The sequence below is a fragment of the Scyliorhinus torazame genome, chromosome 16 (genome assembly GCF_047496885.1).
Source record: "Scyliorhinus torazame isolate Kashiwa2021f chromosome 16, sScyTor2.1, whole genome shotgun sequence".
Classification (NCBI taxonomy): Eukaryota; Metazoa; Chordata; class Chondrichthyes; order Carcharhiniformes; family Scyliorhinidae; genus Scyliorhinus; species Scyliorhinus torazame.
In genome coordinates, this window is record NC_092722.1 from 110,696,797 (window position 1) to 110,718,909 (window position 22,113).

General features: G+C 45.8%; 1 protein-coding gene across 1 annotated transcript in view; it reads left to right on the plus strand.

The window, feature by feature from the left end:
* The first annotated feature begins 539 nt into the window (after window positions 1-539).
* ank3b (ankyrin 3b) overlaps window positions 540-22,113 on the plus strand; it is a 1,101,178-nt gene continuing 1,079,604 nt past the window's right edge. Inside the window, exon 1 of the mRNA XM_072478848.1 lies at window positions 540-888. Coding sequence (XP_072334949.1) covers window positions 844-888 — 45 coding nt within the window. The 5' untranslated portion in view covers window positions 540-843. The remainder of the gene's footprint in view (window positions 889-22,113) is intronic.

Sequence of the window (22,113 nt, forward strand, 5' to 3'; positions counted from 1 at the left end):
TCGGGTTTATTTCATTCGGCTGATGCAGGACCTTTTAAAAAGTGGAGTCGACAAGGGCTTCGAGATTTCAAGGATAACCTTTCGCAACAGGTGGATGTGGAAGGAGTGAACTCTGCAGCAGAACCCAGGCAATGACTTTGCTCACTTCAAATCAATCCATTCATAAATACTGCCCAATACCACAAGTAGCCAAATAAAGGGGATTCGCCATTTCAATCACTTGGAGCACTGTCTGCACATAAAGCATTTGGATAAGGTGAAAGGAAGTGGTGGATTTTAAACAAAAATGCTGTACAATTTCAGCGGGTCTGACAGTGTCTGTGGAGAGAGACCTAACGTTTCGAGTCTGGATAACTTTTTATCAAAAGTGTATGTTAAACCCCAGCATTACACAGACACGTACAGCACTGGGCTGGAGCTAGTGCCCAATCCGATGTCCACTTTCACTCCCAGTCAGTCAGTAGGAGTTCCTGGGATTCCCCGAGGGGGAGAGAGAGATTTGGTTCATTCCAGCGCACCCAGTGTATACTAGTCAGTCATCCTGCTCACTCGCATTGATCAGTTTGCTGCCATCTAGTTTGGAAACTGCTCCATTGCCAGAGAGAGAGAGAGGCGTCACCGTGTGATTTTTTTTACCTGCAATACATGTCCTGATTCACTATTGCGACCTGGGCGAGAACTGCCTCCCTTTCTGTTCATCTCTGAGCACAGTGTCGGAGGGTTTTGGAAAGGATTGTCTCCACTCCTCACTGTCCCCAGGAGGAGGGGAAAAAAAATCTTCATTGGAAAGTGAAACGAGAAAGAGAGAGAGAATTGATTGGATTGAGAGTGAAGATCAGAAAAATGGCCTCCTCCCCTCCCGGAGACATAGACGGACTCTCCGAACAGGTGAGTAGAGAGTGTTGGAGGTCCGGCCTCTTTGTACTCGGGCTCTGGACTCTTGTCTCCGTCTCCTCGTTCCTGCCTCTCTCTCTCCCCAACCCTGCTCCAGCTTTTGCCCCCACCCACCAACTTTTATATGTAACTCCCCCCCCCCGAACTCTGTGAAAGTTTCTGTTCCTAAGAATATAAATACGTTCTCTGATTTGCAATAAATGATTTTGAGGGCGCTGGTGTAATCTATTGTTTTATTTGTGGCAATTCATTATTAAACACCGGTCAAATCTATCCAAGTGTAAGTGTGCATGTGCTAATTCCCAATTTTAGCGCCGTCTACCTTCACTGATCCACCTCTAGTGGATAGAGACTGCACTGTAGTCCGTGTGTTTCAGAAATGACATTGAAATGGCAAGCAACAAGTACCCCGCACAGATTCATGTAAAGGGAGTTAGCCAGGAATCCAGGTGTACTGTGAACAACTCCCAGCAGTACACCAGGAGTGTCTCCGAGCCCTGACAGGCCACCTACAGTTTAATGGAATCCGCTCTTTCACTTCCCTCAGCCCCGTCCGGGGAGTTCAGCTCTCATTCTCGCTCTCTTTTGAGAACTACAAGTTTGTGTTTTTTTCTATCTCCGCGACTCCTTTTAACGCGCGCATTTAAGGTGAGGTGTCCTAACTCTAATCCTACCGCCCCCTTTCAGAGGCGCTCCAATCTCCCGTTCAGTGAAATCCAAACTTCACAATACAGGGCTATAGACACTGAAAATCTTAAACGCATCTGGTATCTTCTGGGGGGGGGGGGGGGGGGGAGAGGGGAGAGAAAGTCGCTTTATTCCCACTTCACCACCTTGGACTTTGCTGCAGTTTGCACAGACACGAGCAGAAAGTTTAACACAGTAGCTATCCAGTTCCCTTTCCAGCGGAACTTCAATGCATGTGTCGGTTTCACTGCAATAATCGATGTGGTTGTGGCCCTGCACGCTCTCAGCTCCCCAGTACCGCGCTCGATGTGGAGTGCAAACACTTGAAGAATCCTCACCGGCAGCAAATAGAAAACTCGCCCGTTTAAGATAAAAGGTGTCATTTCGAATGTACACAATTCAGTGTAACATTTATAACACTTTGCATGTGTCTGTATGTTTACTTGAGTCGTTGAGTGTGTGTGTCGTGGTTGTTGGATTGTGATTTTAAACCTCCAGAATTTATATTCCAATTATTAAAATCGTATTTAAATTGTCAGCAGTAACAGGGTCATAAAAACTCTCGCTTCACGCTTGGCTTCAGTAACTTAAGGACGTGGAACTCCATACTTGGTATAAAAATAGTCTCAACATTTTAAAATGCAGTGAGACAAACCTTTAATTAAAAAAAAAATCTTCGGCAGCAAAACTTGAGACAGATGAAGTGGCGATGGTTGAACTGAATCGGAGTAGAGGGTGGTGAAAAAAAATGTGAACTTTGTGTTATGTGTGTATGTGAATGATTAGTACCTTCAGTGGCCCTGCTGATCTCAGCCTGTGTATTGTTGCTGCCTGGCTAACCCAGTAATGCAGCATGTATCTGTTATTTGCAATTTTGAAAAATGCCACAGCTACGGGATATTTGGCAACTTGTCAATAATTATTTTTTATTGGAAGTGTTCTTGGTGGTTGAATCCAATTGCAATGTGATTTAAAAAAAACTTAGATTATTTTAACAAAAGCAGCAACTTTTACAATGAAGAACAGTCGTCATGTTACTGGGTTATCCATGGCAGTGGTCATGTTTCTGGGCTATCTAAAGGACTAAAGCTCCAAAGTTGCCTGCCCAAAACCCACCACAGCAGCGGATGAGATTTGAATTCAATAGGCAAATCCGGAGTTATTTTTACTTAAATGTTAGTCTCAGTGATGGTGACAATGAAACTACTGGATTGTTTAAAAAAAAACACCTTTATTCTTAGACGGGATGTGGGCGTCATTGGCTGGGCTATTTCAGAGGACAGTTATGAATCAACCACATGGCTGTAGGTCTAGAGTCACATGTTGGCCAGACCAGGTGAGGGTGGCAGATTTCTTTCTCTGGGAGGCATCAGTGAGCCAAGTGGATTTTTTACAACAATGTCACTGAGACCAGATTTATATTCTAGATCTATTAATCAATTTGAACCTATGTCTGCAGAACATTTGCCTGGCGCCTTTAGATTACCAGTCCAATGCCACCATCTTCTTGATATAACAATCCATCTCGTAATATACTCGAGTGAATGCCCAGGTGGAACTCCAGACCCACAGCAATCTGATTGACATTGAAATGGCTTAGCACGCCTTCTTAACGGCAATTAGGGGCAGCATTTCTACAGTGCAGAAGAAGGCCATTCAGTCCATCGAGTCTGCAGTGACCTACTGAAAGAGCACCCTTCCCATGCCCACTCCCCTGTCCTATCCCCATAACCCCATCTAACCTGCACATCTTTGGACACTAAGGGGCAATTTAGCATGGCCAATTCACCTAACCTGTACATCTTTGGATTGTGGGAGGAAACCTCCGGGTGGGAGGAAATCCATGCAGACACGGGAGAATGAGCAAACTCCACACAGATGGTCACTCAAGACTGGAATCGAACCCGGGTCTCTGGCACTGTGAGGCAACAGTGCTAGCCACTGCGCCGCCCCATATGACAAATGCTGGCCTTTGCAGCACTGCTATGAATGAATAAAAATAAACAATTGTTTAAGAGTGGAGTAGTGTAACAGTGAGTAAAATATGTTAGAATATAGTGGGTAAACAAACTACTTGGATAAATGACAAAGAACTGAGCACATCTGTTGTTTAATCCCTATTTCCCATGTAATTTCTAGTGTTTGGTGTTTAATCCATGCTTCTACAATTGCACATGATATACATAGACTACATTACATTTGGAATATAATCGTTAGTGCGATATGCTATTTTCTTTCCCAACCAAAGTGGGTTTTTTTTATTGAGGGGTGGCAGTTGTGGCTCAAGGACATCTCCCCCACCTCTGAACCAAAAGGTCGTAGGTTCAAGTATAACACCAAAGACTTGAACACAGAATCTAGACTAACATATCAATGCAATGCTGAGGGAATGCTGCATTGTTGTACGGGCTGTCTTGCAGTTGGAACATGAGGCCTGAGGCCCTTTCAGGTGGATGAAAAAGGAACAGTGATGCTCTCCAAAATGTTATCCTTCAATCAGATTTTCTGATTATTGTCATGCTGTGGTTTGTAGGGCTGTGCTGTGCATACTTTTGGCTGTTGTTTACTATGCTTCAAAGAGTACTTAGAGGATTTTCACAGTAACTTCATTGCAGTGTTAATGTAAACCTACTTGTGACACTGATAAAGATTATTATTAATTAGTTGTGAAGTGATTTGGGATGTCCTGAGGTGGTGGTAAAACAGCATATAAATGTCAGCCTTTCTTTTTTCATAATTTCCTTGTCACTCATCCTTGACCTAGCCGCTGTTGTGCACAATATAGAAGTACAGAAGAAGTTTTCCTTGTTTAAAAAAAAAAAAAATTGATGGGATGTGGGTGTCGCTCGCTGGGCCAGCATTTATTGCACATCTCTGTTGCCCTTGAAGGTGGTACTGATATAAAAAACAGAAAATGCTGGATAAACTCTGCAGGCATGACAGCATCAGTGGAGAGAGATACAGAGTTAATGTTTCAAGTCCATATGATCCTTCTATAGGGATGCAATGGACAAGGGGAGTGGGGTAGGATGAAAGGTCAGGTCTAGGTCGGAGCCAAGGAGATATTGACAAAGATGTCATGGACTTAAGACAAAGGGGATGTTACTGGTGGCATTAAGGACTGAAGAAGTGCTAAAGGTGGCATAATGTTAAGATAGCGGAATATGTTAATTGAAGAATAAAGGTCAATGCTCAGTAGAAGCAGATCTCAAGAACAAGTGAGCTGTGGGGGAGAGGAGATCCCTGGGGCAAGCCAAGAGAATCAAAAAACAAAAAGGGGTAAAGCTGGAGATGAGAGTTCACGCTCTAAAGTTGTTGAACTCCATGTTGAGTTCAGAAGGCTGTAATGTGACTGATTTGAAGATGAGGTGCTGTTCTTCCAGTTTGTGTTGGGCATCACTGGAGCATTGCAGCAGGTCAAAGATGGGCAAGTGGGCCTGAGAGCAAGATGCAGGATGGATTGGGCTGGACCATAGTTACATATTGACAGGTCAGGAGTTGTTGTAAACCATGAGAGTGGGCCTTGAATTTATCTGTGTGCTGCAATCTGAATCTCGAGCTGAGTCACTGCTTTGAGTATGTTCCTGCTTTTTGTTATTTTGTTATAAATGCAGAGAAAAGTAATGTTGCCATCTACAAACAGAGAGAAAGTAGTTAAATGTTTGGCAAGCCTCCAAAATCACTTCCCATCACTCGGAACTGTAGTGGTATTAAATGCTATTTCACAGAATGCAACACAGAAGTGGGATGTCATTTGTTCAGTAAGGGGAGTAAAATAATTGGGGGAGTATATTACATGGCTACCAGACATGTATCTTTTAGCATGAAACTTCCCAATGCAAACGGAACTATATTTAAATGTTATTTTTACTACCTAATATCGTTTCCATAGAATTCCATATATAGTTTCTATTCTTTCTCCATTTCTGAGGATTTCTGTTTGGAAGCTGCCATAATGTTTTGTTAGAGATGGTGAGATTCACTTCTATCGCCCTGTACAGGTGCACATGAGGCATCCAGCTATGTCGCCTGATGAAGGATGGGCTGTTCTTAGTGTCTTTGCCAACAATCCTCGCTCAAAACTACTTTTGGTGTGTAAAGTACTTGGAGGCAGTTAAACTCTTGTCTGAGTCAGAAAGTTGTGGGTTCAAGGCCCACTCTAAATCTAGACTGATATTTCAATGCAGCACAGAGGGAGTACCGAACTATCGCAAGTGCTACTTTTGGATTAAATACTTAACTGAGACCCCCACCTGCCCTCTTGGGTGGAGACCAAGATCTTATCATCTTTGAAGAAGAAAATGAATTCTCCTCCTCCCTGGCCAATGTATATGTGTCAGCCAACATTGCTTTAAACAGATGATCTGGTCATTAACACGTTGCTCTTTGTGGGATCTTGCTGTGCATATATTGGCTGTCTCATTTCCGGCTTTCGAACAGTGATTATACTCCAGAAGTACCTGATTGGCTATAAGATACTTTGGGATGACCTGGGGTTGGCACTAAATAAATGCAAGCTTTTATTTCTGATAAGGTCCTATGTAAATGGCTTTGCATTGTGTGAAGTGTTCATGTTCATGTACCTAGTAGATCTCCCATGACAAATGTGCACATCAGATGAGGGCACCACTATAAAATATTTGATCCCGAAAGTAAGTCACCATTTAATATGGTCCTGACATGCTGTGACATTGAAAGAACATGTACAGCTTGGGTAATTGCTATTTGGGGCTTCCATTCTTGTTTCCTTTTCATGTAATTAAAAAATAAGTTTATTCATAGGATGTGGGTTTTGCTCGCAAGGATTCATTGCCCACCCAAACTGCCCTTGAGAAGGTGGTGATGAGCCATCTAACTATATCTTGTGTACTTTCATTGTCGTTGGAACATCTCTCCTTAACAACAGTGAGGTTGTACGTACACCACATGTACTGCAGCTGTTCCTTTACCCCAGCAATATCTTTACTGACACATACACCAGTGAAGAGTTACCACTAGCTTGATGCAAAGGCTTCCTCCTTGGGACTGCCACAGTTGCAATCAGTTTTCTTCGAGTGAATTTTTGAACATTCATTTGATGCTTCTCACCCAACTCGTGCATCTCCCCGAGACACCCAAAAACCACACTCTAAACTCGCTGTTTCTTCAACCACAGAGGAAACAAACAAGTTCTCTAAACTCAATCCTTCAGTAGCACCTTTACTAAACTGATTACCAAATCCTATGACTGATTATTCAGCATACAGCATGCTTGCCTTCATCGGACGGGGTATTGAGCACAAGAGTCGGCAGGTCATGTTACAGTTGTATAGGACTTTGGTTAGGCCACATTTGGAATACTGCGTGCAGTTCTGGTCGCCACATTACCAGAAGGATGTGGATGCTTTAGAGAGGGTGCAGAGGAGGTTCACCAGGATGTTGCCTGGTATGGAGGGTGCTAGCTATGAAGAAAGGTTGAGTAGATTAGGATTGTTTTCGTTGGAAAGACGGAGGTTGAGGAGGGACCTGATTTAGGTCTACAGAATTATGAGAGGTATGGACAGGGTGGATAGCAACAAGCTTTTTCCAAGAGTGGGGGTGTCAATTACAAGGGGTCACGATTTCAAGGTGAGAGGGAGAAAGTTTAAGGGAGATGTGCGTGGAAAGTTTTTTAAGCAGAGGATGGTGGGTTCCTGGAACGCTTTGCCAACGGAGGTGGGAGAGGCGAGCATGATAGCATCATTTAGGATGCATCTAGACAGATATATGAACGGGCGGGGAACAGAGGGAAGTAGATCCTTGGAAAATAGGCGACAGGTTTAGATAAAGGATCTCGATCTGCGCAGGCTGGGAGGGCCGAAGGGCCTGTTTCTGTGCTGTAATTTTCTTTGTTCTTTGTTCTAACTAGTGTCACAATAGCCTTATAGTTTTTCTCCTCCTCAGTGAGCTTAAAATTCCTGATTTCTCTCTTTGACACAGACTGAACCACTGCCTCTCTCAATTCCTGTCTCTCCTGCATCTGTGTCCCTCGACCATTGTCGTGAGACAGCACTAAAAATGTTTTTATCTTTTGTTTTGTTTTTAAAATCACTAAACGTTCAATCTCTTTTAACCCATCATTTTAACTTCAGGGATTGTAAAACCTCTAAAAATGTATATGTACAAACAAACCCAAAAGACCTGAAACCTTTCTGTCACAAGACTATCCAGACACCCAGGCACCAACGTTCATAAAACCTAAATTAAACTGCAACCCTTTTTACCTTTCTTAACACACAAATATATATATTTTGTCACGTGAGAGTACTTTTAAGAAATGGATGTTTATCAAATAGCTGTAGTAGATGTACCTTTAAGAAATGGGTGTTTATCAAATAGCAGCAGTGATATCAGAGTGTGGGTAGAACTGGGCTGTCTGTCTGTTTTACTTTCGTTTTTGAGCTGGCAGCGACTGTGTTTGCTTTCGTTTTCAGAGTTGGAACTGCATCCAGCCAAACAAGGTGTAATTTTGATCTCTCTGCATGTAAAGAATATCTTCAGAACACTTGCTAATTTAAAAGTGATAACTACTCTCAGTAGAGAATTTAAAACCTGCTATCTTTGTTAAAGAAGGTATTTGTCTTATGGATGTTTGTAGGAAAGATTAAGGGTTACTTATAGAGTACTGTATTCTTTGGGGGGAGTATTTGAGTTGATAGTTTCTAAGATGTTTACTGTGTGTTAATAAAATGTTAACTGGATTCATAGAATAAACATTATTTTGTTTTAAAAGTACTTTAGATATCTGTTGCATCACACCTGTAGAGTAGGCCCTTGTGCTCCCCATAACCAAAATCTATTAAAAGTTGTGGGTCAGGTGAACTCCATGATACACTTTGGTGTTCTCTAAACCGTGCCCATAACAAATTATACAGAAATCCAACTTGACATTATATTTCCGTATTTTACCCCTCTCCCTGAGCAGGTTCTGGAGGAGGCAGTGGGACAGAGGAGACACATACACCTGAAGCTATCAAGACCATCTGTGTTTAGAGTATGAAACACTATCTAGATTTACAAAGTCAAGCACATGTATTGTTGTGGCACCCTGGGCTAGTATGCAGTCAATTCCTGCACTACTTGACCCTGGGTCACAACACAAGTGAATTAACCAATAATTCTTAGAAAAATCGCCAAAGTCTTTGGCCTTTGGCTGTCCAGTAATTACAGTCATCGGGTTTGTAAATGTAAACATAATTCCTGTTTATCTATAAAAAAGAACTATAATGAAATATGCAGTAAATACAACTGGTTAACTATTATCTAATTCTTAATCCCCACTTTAACTTGCCCCCTCCCCCGGCCTCTATATGTACACACAAGACAGAAAAACACAGGGGTGAAAAGGGGTTAAAACATCATAATTGAAAGGGGGAAAAAAAAATTTCTTTGTTTCAGATGGTGATTTCCAATACTTTACTCCTCCTCAAATCTTGCTTTCAGTTTGTGGTTTAATTGTGGGTTCATTCAGGTCTCTGCAGTTTCAGAAATACAGCACTCACAGCCTTTCTGGAGAGATATTGTAAGTTCTGGTCTTTGGTTGCATCTTGTAATGGTTTTCCTGAAGTAGATTTATTCTATGTCTACAAGTTCAGAAATACAGCAGTCACAGCCTTTCTGGGGAGAGAGTAGTAGGACCTTGCGTCCTGTGTTGCCAGAATCAAACTGAAACTCCTTGGGACTCTAGCATTCCACAGGGATAGGATCCAATCGCTACAGAGCATGACCTTTTGGGCCAATTAATTGGCCACCAGCCAATCAATCAGAGTCCCACACATCTCTCTCTCTCTCTGGTTCCAACAAGTCTACACCTCTGGTTAAACCAGCAGACTTGCAGAGTGATCCCTTCTGTAACTTTTGAATTTGGCTGCTGGCCTTCAAGAAACATGTCCATTAATCCTGCTTGACTTAAAGATACATATCTATTAATCATCTATGGATCAAAAATAAGAACAGCAAACTAAAGGGAGTAAACAGGAAGGACCCTTACTGTATCTGCAGAAGAGACTGTAACTCCCCCTCGGGTGCTGTGACAGAACTCTGCAGATTCTTGCAGCCAGGCCTGGAAGCACCTTCAAGGGTAGTGATGGTGGCCAAGTAACAGCTGCCTTCAATTTACAGTACACGGGATGCTTACAAACAGGGGACACCTTTCAAATCTCCCAAATTGCAGTCCATGGTGCATCACTTAGGTGCCTCCTTTGCCGCCAACATTCTCTATCCATGTGCATCTGCTCTGTGGTCATAGGTACAGAATAATGCACTTTAATACAGCCAACCTGGTAGATGCCAGTTTAACCTGTCTATTCTTAAAATCCACTGCACCACCATTTAAAAGCCAAACAGACCTCAGTCTTAGCACCCCTGCTGTGTCATGGGTATAAATCAAAGACTTGGCGCACATAATCTAGGCTGGCACTTCAGTGCAGTGTGGAGAGAGTGCTACATGTTCAGACGTAGTGTCCTTCAGATCGGATGTTAAAGAGAGATCCCATCACTCCTCCCAGCCTATAAAGATCCTTCGGCACATTTTGAAAACGAGAAGGAGTGAGAAGTTCTACCTGGTTTCCTGATCAATTTTTAACCCCCTAACCAATATCACTTCATAAAAACAGATATCTACTCATGCACTTCATTACTGTTTATGGGACCTTGGCTATGCACAAATTATCTGTTTTTTCCCTACATTACAACAGGGTTAGCACTTCAAATATACTTAATTGGATATAAAGTGCTTTGGGCTGACCCGAGACTGTGGGAAAAGGGGCTAAAATGCAAATTTCTCTCACACTTCTGCTTCCTGCAGGAACTCCAACAAGTCGTTCCTTTCATTAGCCAGTTTGACTAATTTAGAAACCATATGAATTTAACTATTTTAATCTTTAGTTGAAATGATGCAATTCAGTTGGACCAGAACTAAGATGTCCACGTTCATTAAAATTGCCAACCACACTGGTTCAGAATGCGACTCTGAATTGGTTGCCTTTTACAGGGACTATTTTTCAGCCAATCAAAAGAGTCTTATTTTTCACTTTGTAAACCGGTTTAATGTTCTATTTACATATTTAATGTTTGTGCTATTCAACAGATAGTTCTGTAATTTCTTGTGTGATTTGAATTGTCTGAATATTCTGTCACCTTCAAATTCATATTCCTTTGGAAGAACTAAATGATTTGACAAAGTGAAAACAATAGAGGAAATGGAAGTAAAATCAGCTCACTGTTAAAGTATTTTTTCTTTAATTTCCCAACTGGCCATGAAAGATTTTGGATTTATTTTGCATCCATCACCTCAGGGCATCCCAACCTATTACAGTGTAAACACAGAAACTGATTTGCACACACAATGATCAGATATTTTCTTTAAGTGCTATTAGTTAACAAACATTGGCCTCAATTTCCCTGCTCCTCTTCAAATGGTGCTGTGGGATTGCTTTTGAGAGAGTAAACTTGATCATATACAAATTATTCCATGAGCGGTGCGCGTCGCTGGTTAGGCCGACATTTGTTGCCCATCCCTAATTGCCCTTGAGCAGGTGATGGTGAGCTACCTTTTTGAACTGCTGCGGTCCATGCGGTGTAGGTACACCCACAGTGCGGTTAGGGAGGGAATTCCAGGATTTTAACCCAGTGACAGTGAATTAAAGGCTGATATATTTCCAATCAGGATGGTGAGCAGCTTAGAGGAGAATGTCCAGGTGGTGGTGTTCCCACATGTCTGCTGACTTTGCCCTTCTAGTGGTAGAGATGTCAGGTTTGGAAGGTACTGTCGAAGGAGCCTTGGCGAGTTGCTGCAGTGCATCTTGTAGTTGGTACAGACTGCCAAGCGTGAATTGGTGAAGGGAGTAAATGTTGAGATGGGGTGCCAATCACATGGGCAGCTTTGTCCTAGAAAGTTCAAGTCTGCATATACAAAGAAAGAACTTGCATTTGTATCATGCCTTTCGTGACCTCAGGATATCCCAAAAACACTTTACAAGAAGCACTCTTCAAAAATATGCAAAGTTGGGAAATGTAGCAATGAATCGGTGTGCAACCAGCTCCTTCAAACAGTAATGAGATGTTATAACCTGCCTACTTACCATTGGCTGCGGACTAATGACTATCCCACAATCCTGTGGGAGTATGAGCTTCCCCAATGAGGGGGCGGAGAAACCACTAGTAAACTCCTAGTATAAATAAAGCTGGCCATTTCAGGAACCAGCAGGAAGGAGTATGTAGCAAGGGAAGTTACTGCTACTGTTATGTATATATGTTATTGTAAATAAGTGTTATTACTTTGTATCCTTAAAACTCGTGCTGGATTCTTCGTGGCCCTTACAAAACTGGCGACGAAGGTTAAAGTGAATAACTGTCTACACTGCTGAAGCCACCTCCCTGGATTTTTGTTGGATACAGGTTGGAAGTTGTTTTCTATTATACCATGCCTCTGTACGGACGTTTGGATGTTTTTGATGCTGCGCTGGAAAGCTGGAACCAGTACACACAACGGATGCGTTACTATTTCCGGGCAAATAACATCACCAAAAACGAGCGCCAGGTGGTCATATTGCTCACCGCCTGCGGCCCGCATGCGTTTGGGGTGATTAGGAGCCTTACGTACCCAGCTGTACCGGACACCAAAATGTTTGATGAACTTGTGAATATAGTGGGGCAACATTTTAACCCAACCCCGTCCACGATAGCCCAGCGTTACCGGTTTAATACCACTGAGAGGACCCCCTGGAGAATCCCTTGCCGATTTTTTTATCCAGGCTACGCAGGATTGCGGAGTACTGTGACTATGGTGAGACCTTGTCAGAAATGTTACGCGACCGTTTGGTTTGCGGTATTAACAATGCAGCCACCCAGAGAAAGTTGTTAGCGGAGCCAACATTGACTTTTCAACAGGCAATTCAAATAGTATTGTCCCGAGAGAGCGCAGAGCGAGGAGTACAGGAGCTACAGGGAATGGAAGTGCATGCCTTGGGGCGCAATCCCTTCCATCCAAAAACATCCCCCCCGCACTCCTGCGGTACCTTGGGCGAGGCAACGTCCGGACCGACGCCAGTGGCTGTCGGACATTCCTCCCCGAAGGGAGCCTTCTCCAGAGCCAATGGATGAGGTGCCATGTCCGTGTCAGACTTGTAGGCGCCGACCCCGTCGCGGACGGCGGCCCTGGGGGCGCCAGAGGCGCCGTCGTTCCGACCGAAACTGGGACCAGCCCAGGGGCCATAACTGGGACCAGCCCAGAGGCCGTACCTTCCATGTGGATGAACCTGCGGCGACTACTCCTGAGGACGTGGAGACGGAGGACGACTGCCTGCAGCTGCATTGTGTGGCAGCTCCCTGTGTGGCCCCCATTAAGGTGACAGTACGGGTCAATGGCCACCTGCTTGAGATGGAGTTGGATACTGGCGCAGCGGTCTCCGCGATCGCCCAGAGGACATTCGACCGCATCAAGCAGGGTATACAGACCCTTACATTAACCGACTCACAGGCCAGGTTGGCCACCTACACGGGGGAACCACTGGACATTGCAGGAACTACAATGACCCCTGTTGTCTATGGAAGCCAGGAGGGGCGTTTCCCACTTATCGTGGTGCGCGGCCATGGGCCCAGCCTGTTGGGTCGGGACTGGTTGCGCCATTTGCGGTTGCAATGGCAGCATATCCTTCAAACAGTTTCTGAAGGGTTGACTGAGGTGCTAGGACGATACCCAGATGTATTCCAGCCTGGTTTGGGGAAAATAAAAGGGGTCGTAGCCCGTATCCAAGTTGAACCAGGAGCCACGCCGCGCTATTTCCGGGCGCGCTCAGTGCCTTACGCCTTGCTCGAGAAGGTAGAAGGGGAGCTCACTCGTTTGGAGAGTTTGGGTATTATCAGGCCCGTCCGTTTTGCTGACTGGGCAGCACCAATTGTACCTGTAATGAAGCCAGATGCCACAGTTCGCTTGTGTGGCGACTATAAACTTACAGTGAATACGGTTTCCCGACTCGACCGATATCCAATGCCTCGCATAGAGGATCTCTACGTGAAACTTGCAGGTGGACTCTCGTTCACAAAATTAGATATGAGTCACGCCTACCTGCAGTTGGAGCTGGACCCTGCCTCCCGACCATATGTAACGATTAATACACACCGGGGCCTGTATGAATATACACGGTTGCCCTTTGGAGTATCCTCTGCCTGCGCAATTTTTCAACGTGTTATGGAGGGCATTTTGAGAGGTTTACCACCTGTGGCTGTCTACCTAGATGGATGATTACAGGGACGTCGGAGCAGGAACATTTGAAAAATCTGGAGGCTGTCCTTAGACGCCTTTCGGAGGCTGGAGTCCGTTTACGTCGCACAAAGTGCGTATTCCGGGCAAAGGAAGTAGTCTACCTAGGTTATCGGGTGGACCGCGAAGGTCTGCACCCCGTCGCAGAGAAGGTGCGTGCAATTCAACATGACCCCGCCCCGACTGACACTTCGCATCTTCGTTCTTTTCTCGGTCTCATAAACTATTACGGGAAGTTCCTCCCCAATCTGGCAACTACGCTGGCCCCTTTGCACCTGCTGCTAAAGAAAAATCACACCTGGGTTTGGGGTCAGCCGCAAGAAACCGCTTTCCGGCGGGTAAAGCAACAATTGTCGTCGTCTAGGTTACTAACCCACTATGATCCTGGAAAGCCTTTGCTCGTCACATGTGATGCATCCCTGTATGGTATTGGGGCCGTCCTGTCCCACAATATGGAGAACGGGGCCGAACGACCGATAGCTTTCGCCTCCCGCACATTGACTGCAGCGGAGAAAAAGTACACGCAGATCGAGAAGGAGGGCCTGGCAGTGGTTTTTGCGGTGAAACGCTTCCACCAGTAAGTGTACGGCCGCCATTTCACTATCGTGATTGATCATAAGCCCCTACTGGGACTTTTCAGAGAGGATAAGCCAATACCGCCCATTGCTTCTGCACGGATCCAGCGCTGGGCTTTGTTGCTTGCTGCATATGGGTATTCTCTGGAGCACAAACCAGGTACGCAGATAGCAAATGCCGACGCACTGAGCCGATTGCCTTTATCGACCGGCCCCATGTCGACCCCCACGACCGGTGAGGTGGTTGCAACCCTAGATTTTATGGACACCTTGCCTGTCACGGCATCACAGATCCGTGAGTGGACCCAGACGGAGCCAGTCCTGTCAAAGGTTCGGCACATAGTCCTGTATGGTGGGCAGCATAGACAGCTCCCAGGCGAGTTGCGGGCATTTTCCTCCAAGCTGTCAGAATTCAGCGTGGAAGACGGCATCCTCTTGTGGGGGATGCGTGTGATTGTCCCGAAAAAAGGCCAGGAGCTGATACTATCAGACTTGCACAATGGGCATCCAGGTGTGACCAGAATGAAAATGTTGGCCCGGAGTTATGTCTGGTGGCCAGGCCTCGACACCGACATTGAGAAGGTGGCCCAAAACTGCTCCATTTGCCAGGAGCATCAGAAGCCTCTGCCGGCCGTGCCCCTACATCACTGGGAATGGCCAGGGCGGCCTTGGGCACGCTTGCATGCAGATTTCGCAGGCCCTTTTCAAGGATCCATGTTCCTTCTACTAATTGATGCCCAGTCCAAATGGCTAGAGGTGCATAAGATGCAGGGGACAACGTCCTGCGCAACAATTGAAAAGATGCGTTTATCGTTTAGTACGCATGGCCTCCCCGAGGTGCTGGTCACGGATAACGGCACTCCATTCACGAGTGAAGAGTTTGCGAGGTTCACGAAGATGAACGGCATCCGCCATATCCGCACTGCCCCATACCACCCGGCTTCAAATGGATTGGCAGAGCGCGCAGTGCAGACATTCAAAAGAGGCCTAAAGAAGCAGCCTTCCGGATCAATGGACACGAGACTGGCTCGCCTTTTGTTTACGTACAGGACTACCCCCCATGCAGTGACTGGGGTAGCTCCCGCAGAACTCCTAATGGGCCGGAGACTTCGCACCCGCCTTAGTATGGTTTTCCCGGACATTGGCGCAAAAGTACGCCACACACAAGAACGGCAGGGACAGGGATTTTCTCAGCATTGGCCGATTCGGCAGTTTGCGCCCGGTGACCCAGTGTTCGTTCGGAATTTTGCTGATGGTGCCCAATGGGTTCCTGGTGTAATCTTTCGCCAAACGGGCCATATATCTTACCAAGTGCAAGCCCAGGGTCGTCTCCAGCGAAAACATGTAGACCACGTTCGGTCCAGAAGACCATCCCCTCAAAAGATTCCCCGCCCCCGGAGCTCATTTCAACAGCCGCAGAGACCAGAGACAAGGGAAGGTAGTCCTCGCAATCTTCCACTGGTGCCTCACTCGAAGCCTGCGCAGGTCGTTAAGGGACCGAATGGAGATAGAGACGCTGACATGACGGAGGCAGCAGACTCTGACTCCGAGATGGAGACACAGGATGCATCAAAGGGGGAATCCTCGGGTCCATGGGCCGTGGATGTACAACCGCGCCGTTCATCACGGAAGCGCCGGTCTCCATCTCGTTACACGCCTGATCCAGCGCCGCGTGCAAATGATGTCCGGCCTGCGGCCAAACGAGTCCGACGCCCTCCTTCGCCAGGGTCTTCGGTGGATTCCTTGGACTTTAGGGGGGAGGGATGTTATAACCTGCCTACTTACCATTGGCTGGGGACTAATGACTATCCCACAATCCTGTGGGAGTATGAGCTTCCCCAATGAGGGGGGCGGAGAAACCACTAATAAACTCCGAGTATAAATAAAGCTGGCCAGTTCAGGAACCAGCAGGAAGGAGTATGTAGCAAGGGAAGTTACTGCTACTGTTATGTATATATGTTATAGTAAATAAATGTTATTACTTTGTATCCTTAAAACTCGTGCTGGATTCTTCGTGGCCCTTACAAAATGAGACAAATGACCCCATCATCTGTTTACGTGCTGGTGTTTGAAGATAAACAGTCAGGACACTCATTGAACCCCTTTGTTCTTCCAATAGTTCTATGGGATCTTTTACATGCACCTGAGGGAGTACATTTTTCAGTTAAAGTGTCATCCAAAATTCCGCTGACAGTGCAACACTCCATCAGTACTGTATTGAAGTGTCAGCCTAAATTATAGGGCTTGAAGTTATGACCTTCTAACCCAAGGCTCAATTGTGTTGCAGCTGACGTCGGAACATGTGAGTTATACTCGTGACTGCAGATCACCGACGAATAGGCTAAGATTTTCTGCTGCTTCACTGGTTAAAATTGAATACGAGTATGCAGGCTCGGGTACAATTGCTTTGCTTCCAGAGTTGAAGGAGGTTCATCGATAGTTTTAACTATGAATAACTTGATGTTGACACTGCCTGTAAAGGGAGCATGTTCCATACAGCAACACCAATGCCCCTCATATTCTGAGCTCAGCAAGGAATGGTAGATCATACTCCATAGGTCACAGGTTATCTGAAGAGGCTATCAGGTTTGCTGTTATGACATCTGTTTATAAACAACCAATGATTTCAAGGTTAATTGGCTGAAATTAGTAACTAATTTTTGTACTTGGCTCAGTTCATTTTAGTTTTGCGCAGTACCTGATATTCAGGTCCTTTGAGGTCAAATATCTCGAAGAGCATCTAACCGTTGGCCCATGTGGTAACAGCCAAGCTCATTCTGTATTCCACTGTGTGCTTCATTGTAGGCTCCTCGCTATTCAAGGATATCCAAGGTGTAAGTGATTGAATAATTTCCTGTAGATCCTCTCCCACGACTGAAGAATCCAATGTGGGATTGTCATGAACTTCCACAGAACTGACGGTTCATAGAACATAGAACAGTACAGCACAGAACAGGCCCTTCGGCCCTCGATGTTGTGCCGAGCCTTGTCCAAAACCAAGATCAAGCTATCCCACTCCCTGTCATTCTGGTGTGCTCCATGTGCCTATCCAATAACCTCTTGAAAGTCCCTAAAGTGTCCGACTCCACTATCGCAGCAGGCAGTCCATTCCACACCCGAAGCACTCTCTGAGTAAAGAACCTACCTCGGATATCCCTCCTATATCTCCCACCCTGAACCTTATAGTTCCATAACTATAATCCTTATAGTACGAAGTCTTACAACACCAGGTTAAAGTCCAACAGGTTTGTTTCGATGTCACTAGCTTTCGGAGCGCTGCTCCTTCCTCAGGTGAAGGAGCTCCTTCCTTCCTTCACCTGAGGAAGGAGCAGAGCTCCGAAAGCTAGTGACATCGAAACAAACCTGTTGGACTTTAACCTGGTGTTGTAAGACTTCGTACTGTGCTCACCCCAGTCCAACGCCGGCATCTCCACATCATATAATCCTTATAGTTATGCCACCTTGTAACAGCTACATCCACCCGAGGAAACAGTCTCTGAGCGTCCACTCTATCTATCCCCCTCATCATCTTATAAACCTGTATTAAGTCGCCTCTCATCCTCCTCCGCTCCAAAGAGAAAAGCCCTAGCTCCCTCAACCTTTCCTCATAAGACCTATCCTCCAAACCAGGCAGCATCCTGGTAAATCTCATCTGCACCTTTTCCAATGCTTCTACATCCTTCCTATAGTGAGGTGACCAGAACTGCACACAATACTCCAAATGTGGTCTCACCAGGGTCATGTACAGTTGCAGCATAACCCCACGGCTCTTAAACTCAAGCCCCCTGTTAATAAACGCTAACACCCTGTAGGCCTTCTTCACAGCTCTATCCACTTGAGTGGCAACCTTCAGAGATCTGTGGACATTAACCCCAAGATCTCTCTGTTCCTCCACTTTCCTCAGAACCCTGCCATTGACCCTGTAATCCGCATTCAAATTTTTCCTACCAAAATGAATCACCTCGCACTTATCAGGGTTAAACTCCATCTGCCATTTTTCGGACCAGCTCTGCATCCTATCAATGTCTCTTTGCAGCCTACAACAGCCCTCCACCTCATCCACTACTCCACCAATCTTGGTGTCATCAGCAAATTTACTGACCCACCCTTCAGCCCTCTCCTCCAAGTCATTGATAAAAATCACAAATAGCAGAGGACCCAGCACTGATCCCTTTGGTACACCGCTGGTAACTGGTCTCCAGTCTGAAAATTTTCCATCCACTACCACCCTCTGTCTTCTATGTGATAGCCAGTTACTTATCCAATTGGCCAAATTTCCCTCTATCCCACACCTCCTTACTTTCTTCATGAGCCGACCATGGGGAACCTTATCAAACGTCTTACTAAAATCCATGTATACGACATCAACTGCTCTACCTTCATCGACACACTTAGTTACCTCCTCAAAGAATTCAAGCAAATTTGTGAGGCAAGACTTACCCTTTAAGAACCCATGTTGACTATCCCGGATTAAGCTACATCTTTCCAAATGGTCATAAATCCTATCCTTCAGGACCTTTTCCATTAACTTACTGACCACCAAAGTAAGACTAACTGGCCTATAATTACCAGGGTCATTCTTATTCCCTTTCTTGAACAGAGGAACAACATTCGCCACTCTCCAGTCCTCTGGCACTATCCCCATGGACAGTGAGGACCCAAAGATCAAAGCCAAAGGCTCTGCAATCTCATCCCTTGCCTCCCAAAGAATCCTAGGATATATCCCATCTGGCCCAGGGACTTGTCGACCCTAAGGTTTTTCAAAATTGCTAATACATCCTTCCTCAGAACATCTACCTCCTCCAGCCTACCCACCTGTATCACACTCTCATCCTCAAAAACATGGCCCCTCTCCTTGGTGAACACTGAAGAAAAGTATTCATTCAACGCCTCTCCTATCTCTTCTGACTCCATGAACAAGTTCCCACTACTGTCCTTGACCGGCCCTAACCTCACCCTGGTCATTCTTTTATTTCTCACATAAGAGTAAAAAGCCTTGGGGTTTTCCTTGAACCGACTCACTAAGGACTTCTCATGCCCCCTCCTAGCTCTCCTAAGCCCTTTTTTTTTTAGCTCATTCCTTGCTACCTTGTAACCCTCAAGCGACCCAACTGAACCTTGTTTTCTCATCCTTACATACGCTTCCTTTTTCCTCTTGACAAGACATTCAACCACTTTTGTGAACCGTGGTTCCCTCACACGGCCATTTCCTCCCTGCCTGACAAGGACATACCTATCAAGGACACGCAGTATTTGTTCCTTGACAGTTTCTGTTCCCATCTTATGCTCCCTAATTCTTGCCTAATCGCATCATAATTACCCTTCCCCCAATTATAAACCTTGCCCTGCCATATGGCCCTATCCCTCTCCATTGCAATAGTGAAAGACACCGAATTGTGGTCACTAGCTCCAAAGTGCTCTCCCACAGTGGCCCGGTTCATTACCCAGTACCAAATCCAATGTGGCCCCATCTCTTGTCGGCCTATCCACATATTGTGTCAAGAAACCCTCCTGTACACACTGTACAAAAACTGACTCCAGGATGGTATGTTGCCTCCCTGGTGCCAGGGTCCAGGATGTCTCCGAACGGGTAGAGGGAATCCTGAAGGGGGAGGGCAAACAGGTAGAGGTCGTTGTACATATTGGTACTAACGACATAGGCAGGAAGGGGCATGAGGTCCTGCAGCAGGAGTTCAGGGAGCTAGGCAGAAAGTTAAAAGACAGGACCTCGAGGGTTGTAATCTCGGGATTACTCCCTGTGCCACGTGCCAGTGAGGCTAGAAATAGGAAGATAGAGCAGACAAACACGTGGCTAAACAGCTGGTGTAGGAGGGAGGGTTTCTGTTATCTGGACCACTGGGAGCTCTTCCGGGGCAGGTGTGACCTGTATAAGATGGACGGGTTGCATCTAAACCGGAGAGGCATAAATATCCTGGCCGCGAGATTTGCTAGTGTCACACGGGAGGGTTTAAACTAGTATGGCAGGGGGGTGGGCACGGGAGCAATAGGTCAGAAGGTGAGAGCGTTGAGGGAGAACTAGGGAATAGGGACAGTGTGGCTCTGAGGCAGAGCAGACGGGGAGAAGTTGCTGAACACAGCGGGTCTGGTGGCCTGAAATGCATATGTTTTAATGCAAGGAGCATTACGGGTAAGGCAGATGAACTTAGAGCTTGGATTACTACTTGGAACTATGATGTTGTTGCCATTACAGAGACCTGGTTGAGGGAAGGGCAGGATTGGCAGCTAAACGTTCCAGGATTTAGATGTTTCAGGCGGGATAGAGGGGGATGTAAAAGGGGAGGCGGAGTTGCGCTACTTGTTCAGGAGAGTATCACAGCTATACAGCGAGAGGACACCTCAGAGGGCAGTGAGGCTATATGGGTAGAGATCAGGAATAAGAAGGGTGCAGTCACAATGTTGGGGGTATACTACAGGCCTCCCAACAGCCAGCGGGAGATAGAGGAGCAGATAGGTAGACAGATTTTGGAAAAGAGTAAAAACAACAGGGTTGTGGTGATGGGAGACTTCAACTTCCCCAATATTGACTGGGACTCACTTAGTGCCAGGGGCTTAGACGGGGCAGAGTTTGTAAGGAGCATCCAGGAGGGCTTCTTAAAACAATATGTAAACAGTCCAACTAGGGAAGAGGCGGTACTGGACCAGGTATTGGGGAATGAGCCCGGCCAGGTGGTAGATGTTTCAGTAGGGGAGCATTTCGGTAACAGTGACCACAATTCAGTAAGTTTTAAAGTACTGGTGGACAAGGATAAGAGTGGTCCGAGGATGAATGTGCTAAATTGGGGGAAGGCTAATTATAACAATATTAGGCGGGAACTGAAGAACATAGATTGGGGGCGGATGTTTGAGGGCAAATCAACATCTGACATGTGGGAGGCTTTCAAGTGTCAGTTGATAGGAATACAGGACAGGCATGTTCCTGTGAGGAAGAAAGATAAATACGGCAATTTTCGGGAACCTTGGATGACGAATGATATTGTAGGCCTCGTCAAAAAGAAAAAGGAGGCATTTGTCAGGGCTAAAAGGCTGGGAACAGACGAAGCCTGTGTGGCATATAAGGAAAGTAGGAAGGAACTTAAGCAGGGAGTCAGGAGGGCTAGAAGGGGTCATGAAAAGTCATTGGCAAATAGGGTTAAGGAAAATCCCAAGGCTTTTTACACTTACATAAAAAGCAAGAGGGTAGCCAGGGAAAGGGTTGGCCCACTGAAGGATAGGCAAGGGAATCTATGTGTGGAGCCAGAGGAAATGGGCGAGGTACTAAATGAATACTTTGCATCAGTATTCACCAAAGAGAAGGAATTGGTAGATGTTGAGTCTGGAGAAGGGGGTGTAGATAGCCTGGGTCACATTGTGATCCAAAAAGACGAGGTGTTGGGTGTCTTAAAAAATATTAAGGTAGATAAGTCCCCAGGGCCGGATGGGATCTACCCCAGAATACTGAAGGAGGCTGGAGAGGAAATTGCTGAGGCCTTGACAGAAATCTTTGGATCCTCGCTGTCTTCAGGGGATGTCCCGGAGGACTGGAGAATAGCCAATGTTGTTCCTCTGTTTAAGAAGGGTGGCAGGGATAATCCCGGGAACTACAGGCCGGTGAGCCTTACTTCAGTGGTAGGGAAATTACTGGAGAGAATTCTTCGAGACAGGATCTACTCCCATTTG